The 15,661-nt window shown below is 38.8% G+C and overlaps 1 protein-coding gene across 7 annotated transcripts in view; it reads right to left on the reverse strand.

Moving 5' to 3' along the window:
* The window catches only part of KIAA0753 (KIAA0753 ortholog), a 62,155-nt gene that overhangs the window by 38,402 nt on the left and 8,092 nt on the right, over positions 1-15,661 (reverse strand). For 6 of the 7 annotated variants that reach the window (XR_009211095.1, XM_032140148.2, XM_058431479.1 and 3 more), the window contains exons 3-7: positions 10,218-10,833; positions 6,861-6,967; positions 5,609-5,671; positions 4,987-5,202; positions 2,887-3,097 (exon numbers count right to left, since the gene is read on the reverse strand). Coding sequence is in view for 6 of the 7 variants with exons in the window: in XM_032140148.2 (XP_031996039.1) it covers positions 2,887-3,097; positions 4,987-5,202; positions 5,609-5,671; positions 6,861-6,967; positions 10,218-10,833 (1,213 nt within the window). In the remaining variant the exon portion in view is untranslated. Of the gene's footprint in view, positions 1-2,886; positions 3,098-4,986; positions 5,203-5,608; positions 5,672-6,860; positions 6,968-10,217; positions 10,834-15,661 lie in introns of those variants that run through there. The other variant, XM_032140155.2, reaches the window with a different exon arrangement.

Here is a 15,661-nt window from a genome sequence, read left to right on the forward strand (position 1 = left end):
CCTGAGATTGGGAGTTCAAGACCAGCCTGACCAACATGGAGAAACCCTGTCTCTACTAAAAATACAAAATTAGCTGGACAAGGTGATGCATGCCTGTAATCCCAGCTACTCGGGAGGCTGAGGCAGAATCACTTGAACCCGGGAGGCAGAGGTTGCAGTGAGCCAAGATCACGCCACTGCACTCCAGCCTGGGCAACAAGAGTGAGACTCGGTCTCAGAAAAAAAAAGAAAAAAAGAAAAAAAAAATCCCAGAACTACAGGGTTTGAGGAGCTCCCAGGATGGTGAACATGTGGGGGTTCCTGGAGGGTGGCTCCCCTGGAGAGGGCATGGAAGCTCTGTGCCCCTCCACATATTATACTTTGTCCTACGCATCTCTTCCATCTGGTTGTTCATCTGTATCTTCTATAATACCCTTTATGATAAATGGGTAAACATGAGTAAAGTGTTCCTCAAAGTTCTGTGAGCCATCCTAGCAAACCCCAGCAGGGGGTCAAGGGAACCCCAATTTTATAGCCTGTCGCTCAGAAGCATAGGTCACAATCTGGAACTTGTGACTGGTATCTGAAGTTGGGGTGCCTTATGGGACTGAACCTTAACCCATGGTATCTGACTAATTCCAGGGAGATAGTGTCAGAATTGAGTTGAATTACAGGATACCCAGTTGGTGTCCCCTGGAGAATTGTTTGGTGTGGCAAAAACCCACACAATTGTTGTCAGAGGTGAAGTATTCAGTCTTAAGCAGGAAAAACAGTTTGGTTTTTCCTGTCTCTTACAGTTACACTTGTGGTAGAAGTGGAACACTAAACTATTAAGGTTCCACAGAATAGTGGCAGATTGAGAAATAAATCAACTGAATTCTGGACTGATATATATAACTTTCAAATCAATGAGGAAAAAATGAAATAAAATTTTGATTAATGTAGTAAATTACAACAAGGAAAAAAACTTTGGCAAATGAAAAACAAAATCAGGTAGAAAAAAGTTCAAATATGTCATTAATCTCATTAAGTGTAAGTAGATTGAATATAGAACTCTTAAAACAATTAAAAACTCCAATAATAGGCCAGGTGCTGTGGCTCATGCCTGTAATCCCAGCACTTCGGAAGGCTGAGGCAGGCGGATCACTTGAGGTCAGGAGCTCAAGACCAGCCTGGCCAACATGGTGAAACCCTGTCTCTACTAAAAATACAAAAATTAGCTGGGTGTGGTGGCATGCACCTGTAATCCCAGCTACTCAGGAGGCTGAGGCAGGAGAACTGCTTAAACCCAGGAGGCAGAGGTTACAGTGAGCCGAGATCGCATCACTGCACTCCAGCCTGGACAACAGAGCGAGACTCCACTTCAAGGAAAAAAAAAAAAAATCAGAATAATCTGGGGAAGATAAAGAAGATAAACATTGGAAGGGGTAACTCAAGGGGGAATTTCTTAGATGTCGGTAGTGTTCTATTCCTTGACCTGGATAGTAGTTATACAGATGTTTTTGTTTTCTGGTAATTAATTCAGCTATAAATCTATATTATTTTGTGTACTTTTCTATCTGTAAGTTCTACCTTTTTTTTTTTTTTAATCAAGGGCTCACTCTGTCACCCAGGCTGGAGTGCAGTGGTGCAATTTCACCTCACTGCAACCTCCACCTCCTAGGCTCAAGTGATCCTCCTGCCTCAGCCTTCCAAGTAGCTGGGATCACAGGCATGAGCCACCACTCCTGGCTAATTTTTGCATTTTTTGTAGAGACAGAGTCTACTTATGTTGCCCAGGCTGGTCTCAAATTCCTGGGCTCAAGCGATACACCTGCCTTGGCCTTCCAAAGTTCTGGGTTTACAGGCGTGAGCCACCGCCCCCAACTTGTATGATCTACTTTAATTTAAAAAAAGAAAAAAGAAAAAAAAAAGTTTACTGGATTTGTCCATACATATTTATAGGTGATCTCATCTATCTAGAGAAATACAAGAGTTAACTAACAAAGTCCCATATTTCATCAAATCTAAAACATCAATTATAAATCAGTATTTTATACATCACCAGGAATTTTTTAATGTTTAAAATGTTTATAATTTTAAAATGTTACAATTAACTACAAGTTGTCATCAATTCATAATGATTTCAGGAGCATTCAAATGTGTACCTCAGACCAACAAAATGCAGCATCCTGACATACACATCCATAAGCAAAATACTTAGAACCCAGCAGGGAGATGGATCAAGGATATGAACAGGCAAGTTACAGAAGAGGAGATCACATGGCTAAGGAGCGTGTGAAGAAAAGACGACCCTCACCAGGAACGAGGAAACGCAACAGAAAACAAGAAGATGCCACTGTCCACTGAGACTGGAAAGCTTTTAAAATTTTATTATACAACATGCTTGGTGAAGATGTGGGGAAATACATACTGATGTCACCGCTAGTCAAGACATAAATGTGTGCCCACTTTTAATGGGCAAGTTGGCAGTATCTGTTTAAATGTATGTACTATATCACCTAACAATTCCACTTCTTAGAATAACAAAAATTTATCTGAGAAAAAAATATATATATATCTATATAGAATGTATGTGTGTGTCTCTGTGTGTGTACCTATCTCTGTCATTAAAATAAAATAAAGTTTTTTTTAAAGTAGGGTTCTAACTTCCAGCTCTATGGGAATTTGCCTTGGGTAGCCCAAACGCTATGATGCAGCAAAGGAAATGCTACTTTCTCAACCTTCCTCTATAGAATGCCTCCAGCCCGAGGAAGTATCTTGGTTGCTATTTACTGATCCTAGTTAAAGTTCATCTGTTGTGGGCTAGGTCCTAAATCCTGACTTTCCCCTCAGTGCAGTAACTGTTATAGCCCAGATAATTGTAATGAATAAAATATCTTGCAATAAACACTTTAAGACACATACCGGCCAGAAGCTGTTTTGCTACAGAAGGTCGACATGTTTCCTGTGGGAATGTGTCCTTTGCTGTGAGGGGCCTCCTCTCACCCTTTGGTGATGTACTTGGCCATCTCTCCAAGGCCTTTTGGCTACCGATAGGAAATCTGCTCCGAATTTCACTGAAACATTTTTTCACCTTTCTTGGTGACAGTTTCTTTTCCAGGAGAGATTCCAAAGCCTGCCATGAAAACAATCGATTATTCTTTTAGTTTATCTCACAAAAGTATGATTTTTAATCACAAAACTGAAAATAAGGACTCCAGGGAAATGTGTTATTAAATAGCTATCTCTAACAGTTAACACAATCTTAATTAAAACATGTTATTACTTAGGATATCTAATTAATTAGTAACAATTTCTGTGAGTACTTTCAGATGTATAGCTCACTAAAGCCAATAGCAAAGACATAATGAATATGACTACTTTTAAAGGCATTCAAATCTTAAAGGATCATCATTTTAGAAATTAACTATAGTCTTCAGAATATTATCCCATCTGCTTCAAAAGCATTTTAATCATCAATGAAAATCTCATAAACTCAGTCTTTTAAGTGGGTGCACATACTGTACTTAACATACATTTTCATGAACTAAAGACCACTTAATAGGTCAATAAGAGTAGAGGGTCTGTGTCTCGCCTTCCTAAAAAAAGGCATTTCCTCTAATAAGTTCCCACCCATTCATTACTGGGAAGTCAAGGCCCAGTCTCCACTTGGTCAGTACAGATTAAGGACAACTGAACACGGTCAGGAAGATTTAGTTCAGAGAACAGTAATATAGTAAGAAAATATGCTGTGAAATGATGTAGGGCCACAAGAGGAAAAATAACACATTTCTTGCATTTTGAAAAGTAGGGGAGATAAACATTCTGTTTAAGAAACATTAGGTTAAAGGTACTCTTACTCAAGCTCAAAATGTAGGAGACGGACTAGAGAGTCTCTTCAGATCCTTTCTAGGACTATGAAGGTGTGTACTCTAAATTTGGTTATTTTGGCCAATAAATGTTTCTTATGGATACGTTAAAAAAGCATCACATGACTTGAGATGCTGCCTAAAATTCTGAGGTCTGAATTTGACAACAGCATTCCTCACAGTGAGTTCTATATACACGAATGTAACCAATGAAAATCACAAACACATTTGCTTGATAATGAAACTGTGAAGGCAGAAGGGGCCTTAAAGACCACCAAGAGCTGGTTAATGGTGGTAGAACTGGAGTGTCATTTAGTCTAGAATTCTCTCCACTATCCACCTGTCTTCTACAGCTAACAGCTTACTATGCCACGCTAACATAAAGATCACCTTTCTATTTGTGGATGAAAATGTATGGCGTGGGGGAACTAATACTCACATGGGAGTCAGAAGATAGAATTTGATGCCTAGCTCTCAAGAAAAATAACTGTCATCTCTCCAACGTCTTGTCTTTCTAAAAAAACTTAATCTGTACAACAGCAGTAAAACCCATTGCAAAGCATACTGCCATAGAAAGGTTCACATGGCATAATTACATGGTAACACCAAGCAAACTTCAGAGACCTATAAAATTAATGTGTCTTTGTCACCAATGAAAACTAAGAACAGTATCAATTCCTGTCTAATACATGCCAGTTGTGATTTCTAGAAGTCTCTAGCTATATCACAAGATTTGAGGCTCTGATTCCATATACTGTACCTTTAAGTGTTTCTTCTTTTCTAAAATCCATCTAAATTAAACACTGATATTCTAATCTAAGAATGCTTTACTGGTTTCTTTTTCTACACTAATAAATTTTTTTCTCAAATGGCATGGACCAGGGAATAGGACATTCTGTTTAGTTAATAAACGTGGTTTAAAGTTGTTACATGTTTTATATTCAAGTTACCAATTTTCGAAGTAGTGAAATACAATAATACAGACTAGACTGTAAAAATAACAAAATAAAAAGAAGTGTTTCTTCTGCCCTCTGCAAAGCTTTAATTCACTAGGTAATGGCTTTGTCCTGTATTCTCCATAAATCCTAATGAAACTAGGTAATAGTAAGCATTACTTCCAATGCACCTCTAACAAAAATTGGAATTAATTGCATACCTCAATTTGTTGCAGAATATCTATAACCACATCAGGAACAGAAGGGTCTGCATCCAGCTTGGCAGAACAAAGTGAAAGCTGGCGAATAAGGCTGCCCAGCTCCTTACACCGAGCAGGAAGTGGATGCTCCCCTCGGTCAGTAAACTGAGTGACAAACATCTGTAAGGCCCGAATGGCTCCTCGATGGGCAGCCGCCAGCTTAGACATTGCCCATGACTAGTAATAAACAAGATGAGAGAAGTTATTTCCATACTCAGAACTTGCTAACATTCACCCAACTTCTAAGATATTTATAGCCTGTCTTCTGTATAAAGTGCTTTCTATTGTGAAAACTTTTTCATAGTAAAGGGAGTTGTAAAGTTTAAAGTTTTCTAGTGGCAGTCTTTTCCCTGCTACTTCCAATTTCTTATACCAGCAGCAACAACAACAAAAATCTACTTTTTAGAACCTGTTCCTCGGAAGGCAACCATATTCAGAATATTTAAGATGCTCATTCCCTCACTAACAGGTTTCTACAAGTACTGAAAATAACATTAGTGCAGAGGACCCTACACAATACTAACAAAACACTGGGAAATGTCATCTATAGAAAGGTATTGATCATAATTTAATTGCAGCATACCTTCTTAGTGTGTTTAATTTTATGTGGACTCAATTTATCCAATTCTTCCTGGATTTCTTTTACCTGTTTTGTAAAGGGGAAAAAAGAAAACTTCATACCTTTCCATTGACCTTTTTTGTAGAAAAGGATACATCGATATATCTCTTGTCCAAATACAACCATTATTAATTCAAGTCACTTGAAAACGAAAAAAGGCTCTTCATTCATGCACCCAAAAAACAGTTACTGGTTTCCAGTTCAAGATGGTGAATAGGCAGTGTTCACCTTCCATCCCTTGGTCCCCAGTGTAATAGGAATTTAGCATGAAGGAGTGAAGGTGGAGGTGACTCTGGAAATGTACGAGGGCCAGATCATGAAGTCTTACATGCCACGCTGAAGAGGTTAGCTTTCATCCTCTAAGTTACAGAGAGCCACTAAAGTCTTTTAAGCAGAGGTCTGACATGGTAAGATTCATGTTTTAGAGCAATCTCTACGGCAGCAGTGTAGAATAAGAACTGAAATAGAACTCAAAAGAATACACTGCAAAACCTAACTCAGGCATTTTCTTTTAAATGAAAAAGTACAGTTTTTGGTTCAAGCAATAAAGGCTAACATGTGACTTCAGTGACCAGAAATGAGTAAAAGGCTTACTAATGTATAAGGCATGAAAGTCACAACAAACATTTTTTAAAAATCCATCACAATGTAAAGAACGTAAATGCCTGTGTATCAGCCACTAAAGGTGTCCTCAAAGACACTTAACATGGTCTCTACTCTTTGCTGTTTACCAAATTATTTACTATTACAAGCTTCTATATATTATAAACATGAAATAGATGGGAAACTAACAAGCTCCCTTTCCTCTAAGACTGGGGTCCATAGCTAGGACCAAGGGTTCAGGGTAACTGATCCACCTGACTTCCTATGCAAAAATATGTGCTATATAATGTATAAACATCTTGGGGGTGGGGAGGAGTGGCTTTTAATAGATTCTCAAAGGTCTATGGCCTCAAAAAGTCAAGAACCACTGTTTAAGGAGTTTGGCACCACACACACACACACACACACACACACACACACACACACAGACGCAGATTACAAAAAGAATGAGAATTATTTGCCCATGTGTTCAGGTAATTGAGCCTCACAAATCTGTCAGAACTCATATGGGATACTCTAGTGCTAATCTTTCTGAGACAAAAGGAAAACAGAAACTCTCTAAGGAAGCAGTACACAAGGCTGACTGCCCTACTTCTCCCTGAACTTTTCACACCTGCTGCTGGAGGACGTAGAGCATTCGGGCAGAGCGAGCAGCTTGCTCCTGTCTCCTGATACGGATTCGACGTTCTTCATCTGGATCCAAAGCTTCTTCTAGTCTATCTGAAAATATTAATAGTTTTCCCCAAAAGTGGATTATAAACCATATATTAAAACTTACAAAGACTTCGATTACTTACAGAAATAATAAAGTTGAAGATCTCTGGTTTTATTAAGAAAAAAATGAGGCTATCATAACAGAAAATTTCATTTTTCATCAGCCAAGAAACCAGCAGTAAGTGGACCTGTGTACTGACTGAGAGATGGAAGGGACATGAAGACATTTACTCCATCAAGCTCCCATCCAGCCATAATTCCCACTGGACAGCGATTTCACTATGAGGCAACTCTTACTATTTTAGAATTCCTTATATTGAGCCAAAATCTGTTATTCTTGCTATTTTTTCAAAAACTTTTTATTGGCCTATTTTTATGTTTAGCGAAATTAGTTTTACAATGTAAAGAAGGTATGAATAAATGCCTACTGATCAGCCACTAAATATGTCCTGAAAGACACTTAACATGGTCTTTACTCTTTGCTGTTTAATAGAGAATAATCAAATGTTGAATTCAAAAGAGAAATCCTGGCCAGGCGTGGTGGCTCACCCCTATAATCCCAGCACTTTGGGAGGCTGAGATGGGCGGATCACCTGAGGTCAGAAGTTCAAGGTCAGCCCGGCCAACATGGCAAAACCCTGTCTCTACTAAAAATACAAAAATTAGCCAGGCTTGGTGGTGTGCACCTGTAATCCCAGCTACTTGGGAGGCTGAGGCGGGAGAATTGCTTGAACCCAGGAAGCGGAGGTTGCAGTGAGCTGAGATCGCACCACTACACTCCAGCCTGGGCGACAAAATGAGGCTGTCTTAAAAAAGAGAAGAATAAAAAGAGAGAGAGAGACATTAAGATAGTATCTTATCGTAATCATTTTTTTTTTCTTTTTCTTTCTGAGGCAGTCTCACACTGTCACCAGTCTCACACTGCAACCTCCACCTCCCGGGTGAAGTAATTCTCCTGCCTCAGCCTCCTGAGTAGCTGGGAATAGAGGTCCACACCACCACACCCAACTAATTTTTGTATTTTTAGTAGAGACAGGGTTTCAGCATGTTGGCCAGGCTAGTCTCAAACTCCTGGCCTCAAGTGATCCACCTGCCTCGGCCTCCAAAAGTGCTGGGATTACAGGTGTGAGCCACCATGCCCAGCCTTAATCTTGATTTCAAAAGACAAGTCTTTTCTCTAACATATTAAGATAGCAAGTCTCAAAATTATTTGAGTGTCTAGAGTCTTCACGTATTTCTCAGAAAGCATACCCTTGTACACACTGGTACTCTACATCTTGAAAAGATTGGTTCAAAGAAATTGTTTCTGGAAAACTGCCTGAAGGAGATGCAATATATCTATTCCTTCCAAGCTGTGGTTTTCAAATACACTTATACAAACAAATTCTTATACAAAACTCCAACATACTCCAATTATCAAAGAAAAGGGAATCTTCAATTAGTAAAAGTATATTTTATAAGTTCAAATTTTTAATATTTACTCTTTAAAACATCAAACAATGCAAAGAGTATAAGGCTGTTTTGAAGAAAGCAAAAATCTGAAGTCAGGAGTTGTAGATACAGATGCAGTCTCATGAGACCCTATATGTCTAATTACTTTCGTCTTGTTTGGGCTGCATGGTAGGGGAAAATCTGGATTCACATACTTCTATGAATATAAATGGAACGGGCTTAGGTGGGGGGTTTGAAGGCTCACTGCAGACGATTCTCACGCAGCGCTTGCAGCTGTCTACAGAGCAGCATTGGGAAGCACAAATGGGCCTTCGGGGCTACTTCAAAGGGGGTCTGCAGCCAGGGGCCATCGCAAACTATTATTACTCCGTGAAAGGTAAGTACAGAAATTTAAAGTATATGTTTACATGTTTCCATAGCAGTTTGCCGCTACTGTGACATTTTTATTATAGTTCACAAAGTACTGACTTATGACACACTGAAAATTCACGTAAATAAAATACACCAACCCAGTCCTTCCCCACGAAGACTTTGGAAGCTCTGTTCTAACAGTTCCCCAGTATTAGGCCAGATCACCGGAGCAGTGGGCCTTGTGGCTTTGTTCCCCTGGTTGCAGGGCTTGCAATCAAAATATGCGGGGGTCCATGCCACAGGCTGACACTAAGGAATATCAAGAGAAACAAGCCACAATATTTCTGTTATTTTTATACTGGAATGTTTTTGAATTGTTCATGATATTATACAACACACACTTTAAGAAGACCCGCAGGAGAAATTTCTTTCTGGCCTTAATATGTGGAATAATTCTTTTCCTTACACAATTGTTTTTTTCTGTCTTAGACTTTGTAAATTCTCCAAGTGATTGAAGTTCCCTCTTTAGCTGGCTCCTAGGGAGCTCAGAAGCAAATCTGTGACTCATCCCTAGTAAATGTTTTTCCTTTCCTTACTGTTTCTTTTGCCACAATATCCTCATGTGCATTTTTGTTTTATCTTATTCAATCACAAGTATTTCTTAAGGTACCTTAAATTCTTTACATAAGATGCATATATGTACATATGCATAAATTAATTAAATTGAAAATGCAAAAAATAATTCTGGACTATGTACTACCCTAATGCAAAACAGTTTCTTTTGATGCTCAACTCCATACCCCTTGCAATCTGAAAGCTGGGCTTGATTCCCTACTTGTTAGTTATGGTAACCCCAAATTCTCCACGTAGAACTAGTCTTCTACTCAGCAGGGAAATGCAAGGGCCCTGAGAACACTGCACAACTGTAGAAAACCATATATGATGATTAAACTCCTTCCTTCCTACCCTGTGCTCACTTTACACATATACCCACAACTTCCCTTGTCACTGGTGTGTACTCACCTAAATACTGCCCAAGTGAGAACTGGTTTTACCTATAATATAAATACATTATGCTCTCTTTTTGAGCAAATTGAAAAATAATTTTCCCAGAAGAGGGAAAACATTATAGGATAACTTGCACTCAGGTCCCAGAAGACCTAAGTTTCAGCCAACATTAACGCCACCTCCTAGGCTGGGCCCTCAGTCAGTGCACATTCGAAGGGCAGTGAAGAAGTTCTTCCATGTCCCTCCGCTGGAAAGAGGAGCTGGGGCAAGACACTGTTCAAACTCCAAGCCTAACTGTCTTGTCCTGCGTGCTCACACTCCAGTGAACCAATTCACAGAAGGGAGGAATGAAATTGCTGTAGGGGTTGAGGGGCCTCAAGGAATGCATTTAAACCACCCCATTCTCACAGCCTTAGGTCGAAGTAAAGAATCTAGTTTTTCTCACCTTTTTTAGTTACCTCTTCAATTTTGTGGATACAACTGCTCAGTTCTTTCTGGAGTCGCTGGACTTCTAGCAAGCTTTTCTGTTCACTTATGTTTTTGTGGTCACCTATTCTGGGATGAGGCTGAAGTCCCGGATCATGCGTGGGTGGCGAATTTGGCACAGTAAGCTGTGACTGGCCTGGATGAGATGAGTAAAGATATACTTTGGCACCAGAGCTGGAGATTTCTACTTTGGATGGCTGGTGGCTGCACTGACAGGCTGCTTGACTCTTTGATTCCTTCCTTTGCACCCTGTGGTCGGGTATTTTATACTTAGTATGTCCACACTTCTGGGAGCTTTGAGGCTGACTTCTGAGATGATGTTCTTTTATATGTTCTTCAAATTGTCTTCGTTTCACATCTCTTCTGGCTAGGTGGACAGCATAGCTAAGTCTCTCTTCCGATATGACGGAAAATGAAATGGAACTGCCTAGGTCAGGACCATCTCCATCTTTACAATGGTATGAGTCATCGTATGAGTGCTTCAGTTTTTCAATTCTAATGGCATGTGGGCAAGAATATCGGATCGCCAAGTTGCTTGAATGTGTAGGAACATTCCTATTAAACTGCAGTTGGTTCTTTAAAAAGCAAATAAAAGTAAGCAGACATCAGAAAAACTCCATACTGCACAGTTGGTACATGTCTATTATCAAATTCCTAAAATTTCTCCACCAGATCATTAGTGCTAAGAGGCATTTTTCTGTTTTACTGATAGACACAGCCACTCTCCTATACCCTTGGGTTCATCACATACCCCTGGTTCTATCCTACAATCATCCAGTCCCATACTATTATCCTTCTGTTTACTCATGTCATACTGGGAACCACCTCTAAAAAGTCAACTCAGAAAGCTTCAAGCAGCAACCACTAAGTCCTTCAATTTCCCAGTTATGGACACTTCTGTCCTATTTCAAAATGTCAGGCCCCAGCAAGTGACCAATATAACCCATTAAAGCTTTCTTAAAATTTGCTCCATGGATAGACCCAAGCCATCTGATAGTACTTCTTCAGGTCTTCCTGAGACTTCATTTGGCGGCTGGATCCATCTTTTACCCTGCCCCTAAGTGTCTCACTTGAAACAGTCTGCTTATGCTTTCTTACACAGGCTCAAGTTTTTGTCAGTTTTCCTCATAATAAGTGCAAGTTTTGTTTCGTTTTGCACTTAAACATAAACATGTTTCCATATCCCCACAGTTTTTATTTGTCATTGTTGCATTTTCCAAAATCCAATGAAGGGTCTTTTCATGCCTAACTATAATGTTTATATTAAACATTTAGATTGTTCCAGGTTTTCCAGTAATAGAAATATTACCTCAATTAATATCTCCATGCATTTAGTTTTTTAACTTTTTAAAATTATTTCCTTAGGATAAATGATCTGTTCTGGGATTATCAGGTTAAAGGAAAGAAAAGATTTTGTGGCGTTAAATATGTACCCTCCTTAGGCTTACCAGAATGAGCCTGGCAAAGACCGGTCAATAGCATGAGAATTCATGCCTACAAATTCAATGAACCCAGTCCTGTGATGCCATGACCTTGGAGATGGCCTCCCCAGCTCTCACAATCAATGTGTTTATATAATTGCAGGCATCAAGAGTCACTTAAAAATAATCCATTGTGACAAAACTTCAGGAAAGTACTTCGGATTTTTAAGAAGTAGTTAAAAAGCTCACTAAAGAGAAAACAAATAGTTACCATCTGAAAGATACATAGACTGATGAACAGTGTTTGTCATTTGAGGTCAGGAGTTTGAGACCAGTTTGGCCAACATGGCAAAACCCCATCTCTACTAAAAAATATATAAAAATTAGCTAGGCGTGATGGCGCACGCCTGTAATCCCAGCTACTCAGGAGGCTGAGACACAAGAATCGCTTGAGCCTCGGAGGTGGAGGTTGCAGTGAGTCAAGATTGAGCCACTGCACTCAAGCCTGGATGACAGAGGAAGGCTCTGTCTAAATAATAATAATAATTATAATAATAATGATTGAAGTATAAAAAGATCAAAACTCAATAAAAACAGAGAAAAACATATGACCAATTTACCAAAAAAAAAGGTCCTTAAGTACATAAAAAGATGTTCAATCTCGTAACACAAATTAAAAATACATGGAAATACCATCTCTTACCCAACCGATTAGCAAAAATTTAAAAGTATAGCAATACATGCTGTTGGTGAGGCTGTGGGAAGCGGGCACACTCATAGAAGAGGTGCTGGTGTTCATGCAAATTGGCATAATTCTTACAGAGGGGAATTTGGCATCGCTAGCAAAAACATGCATTCATCCCTTTTTTTTTTTAAATTAAAAAGCTTCAGAGCAGGAAAGAAAGAAAAGACACTTGAAAGAGACCCAAGCAGGCAACTTGAAGGACAAGTGTCACATATAACTTTTGACCCAGGAGTCTCACTTCTAGGAAATTACCCTGCAGATACACCTCCAACAATACACATGCATAGGGCTACTCACTGCCATATTGTTTGCAATTGTAAATTATTAGAATCAATCTGAGTCCCCGTGGAGGAGAGTAGCTCAATAAACAATGGTCTATCCACAAACTGGAGTAAAACAAAGATATAAAAAAAAAAAAATGAGAAAGATCTCTGTGACACTTCTATGAATTAATGTGGAGAGATTGGAATATACTGTTCAGCAGAAAGCACTACGCGCAAAAAGTATATTTATAATACACTACCCTTCATATAAAAAAATGAGAAAATATATATACATCTGAATCACTTGTGCAAAAAGAAACAGAAAACAAAAATCAGAGACCAATGAGATGAGTTATCCACAGGGAACCGGTAGGAATAGGATGGAAAGGACAGAGGGAATGGGGTAGCAGATAACTTTTCTGAATATACCTTTTTGTATATTTGGAACCATGTTAATGTTTCACATATACACGAGAGACAGGAAGAAAGGAATGAATGAATGAAGGGAGGAAGAGGGAAAGGAAGGAAAAAAAAATCCATAAGGATAGTGGAAAACCCTCAAATAAATACCAATAGAAACCAATGAACCAAACTGAGTCTCAGATAAGTAACATAACCACGCTAAAAAGTGAAGATGAAAAAAATTAACCCCAGTAACTTTTGAATATAGCATTTGGACTATATGCCGTCAGGCTAAAGACAAATGTACTCTAAACAAATACTGAACTCTAATTTTGCAGGCTTCTTTTTGAGCAGAGACACGGATTACAATTTGGAAACTACTTTTTGTACATTCCAGAATTGAGCAAAAAAGTAAATATATTGTGGATAATGACAGACAGCTTTCATGCTCTGGGACAAGGGAGTTGGAAATATGTAGTGTTGGATTTGAATTGGAGATACCTGTGTGAACTTGTGAGTTTTAATACAGACATATAGGCAGACAGACACAGAAAGATACAGAGACAGCAAGAGAAGGAGGAAGGGAAGAGAAAGAAAGAGGAAGGAGATGAGAAAGTGTGGCTACAGACATGTGAGTACGGATGTGCATTTATGAATGTGTGTACATGTATGCATATGCACACAAGTATACATCTATTTCCTAGTTCTGTCCTCTGAGAGGGCCTAAAACAATGACATGATAGTATCAAGGAGCACATCCAGCCCCAGACAGTGATTTTTTAAATTTCATTCTCCACTGAAGAATCAAAGTCTCCTTGGATAAATGGTTAATTCCAGGGCCAGGACAAAGAAAAGACAAGTTGAGCCTGGAGTATCTTTTATTTATTTATTTATTTATTCATTCATTCATTCATTCATTCATTCATTCGTTTATTTATTTATGAGACAGAGTCACCCAGGCTGGAGTGCAGTGGCACGATCTTGGCTCACTGCAATCTCTGCCTCCTGGGTTCAAGTGATTCTACTGCCTTGGCCTCCCAAGTAGCTGAGATTATAGGTGTGCACCACCATGCTCAGCCAATTTTTTTGTATTTTTTAGCAGAGATGGGGTTTCACCATGTTGGCCAGGCTGGTCTTGAACTCCTGACCTCAAGTGATCCTCCTGCCTTGGCCTCCCAAAGTGCTGGGATTACAGGCATGAGCCACCACGCCCAGCCTTGGAGTATCTTTTTACACCATAAAGTGGTCAAAGACTGATGAGATCACGTCAAAGAGACACTGGGGCCAACGCGAAGTGGCTCTCACTGGCTAAATCAAAGACCATTTGAACATCAAAATAAATAATGAGAATAAAAAATAATAATGAGTCTGTGCTGAAATAAATAAATAAGTACTAGGAAAAGAAGGGGTTTCCTGGAGCAGTGGGAAAGGGCCAGACTGCAAGGAGTAAGGCAACAAGTAAATGTAAAAGGAAGGGTAAAATTAGAAATCCCCATTTGCCAACCATCATAATAAAAAACTGATTCAGGCAAAAATGCTAAAAGTAGTTGGTGAAAGTTTGAGATGTTAAAAAGACATTAACATAGTCTCCAAGACAAATAATTACAAAAAGCAAAGGAGTAACTTTACAATGAAAAAAACAGGCAGATACCACCTTAATCAAATGATGAAAGTCAACACTGCTAGTGCTGGGACTAAATTGGCAGCATGTACTTGCTGATAGGGTGTCCTGAGAAGCACTCAGTACCATTCAGTGGTTCTCCTGCCAAAAGTGCATTACCTGAACGTAATTGTGAGAAGACATCGGGCAAATCTAAATTGAGAGAAAATCCACAAATAACTGGCCTATATTCTTAAAAAAAATCAATGTCACAAAACCTAAAAACAGACTCAGAAATCAGATTAAAGCAGACTACAGAGGCATGACAATGTAATGCACCTTATGATCTTCTATTTTCTTTTGCTATAAAGGACACTAATGGGACAACTAACAAAATCTCAGTAAGGTCTGCAGATTACATGATAGTATTAATTTAATGTTAATTTCTGATTCTGATAATTGTACTATGGTTATATAATAGAATTCTTTATTTTTAGGAAAAAAATAGAGGTAAAAGGGCACTGTGTCTGCAATTTACTCTTAAATGGTTTAGAAAATAATTTGTGTGTGCATAGAGATAGTGAGAGAGAGGAGGGAATACGTAGCAAAATGTTAGCATTTGAGGAATCTGGGAGAAGAGTATCCAGGAATTCTGTGGACTATTCTTGCAACTTTTCTGTCAGTCTGAAATTATGTCAAAAAAATTTTTTAAATTTCTTTGTACACCATGATAAGATATTATTAAACACCCACCAGAATGGCTAAAAAGACAACAACAAGTGTTGGCAAAGATGTGGAGCAACTGGAGCTCTCATACATTGTCAGCAGGAATGTAAAACGGTACCACCACTATGTAAAAAGTTCCAATGGTTTGTTATAAAACTAAATATACACCTACCCCATGACTCAGCAATTTCACTGTCAGATATTTACCCAAAAGGAAGGAAAACATGTTCACAAAAAGATCTGTAT

The sequence above is a fragment of the Hylobates moloch genome, unplaced genomic scaffold, assembly GCF_009828535.3.
Source record: "Hylobates moloch isolate HMO894 unplaced genomic scaffold, HMol_V3 SCAFFOLD_19, whole genome shotgun sequence".
Taxonomy (NCBI): Eukaryota; Metazoa; Chordata; class Mammalia; order Primates; family Hylobatidae; genus Hylobates; species Hylobates moloch.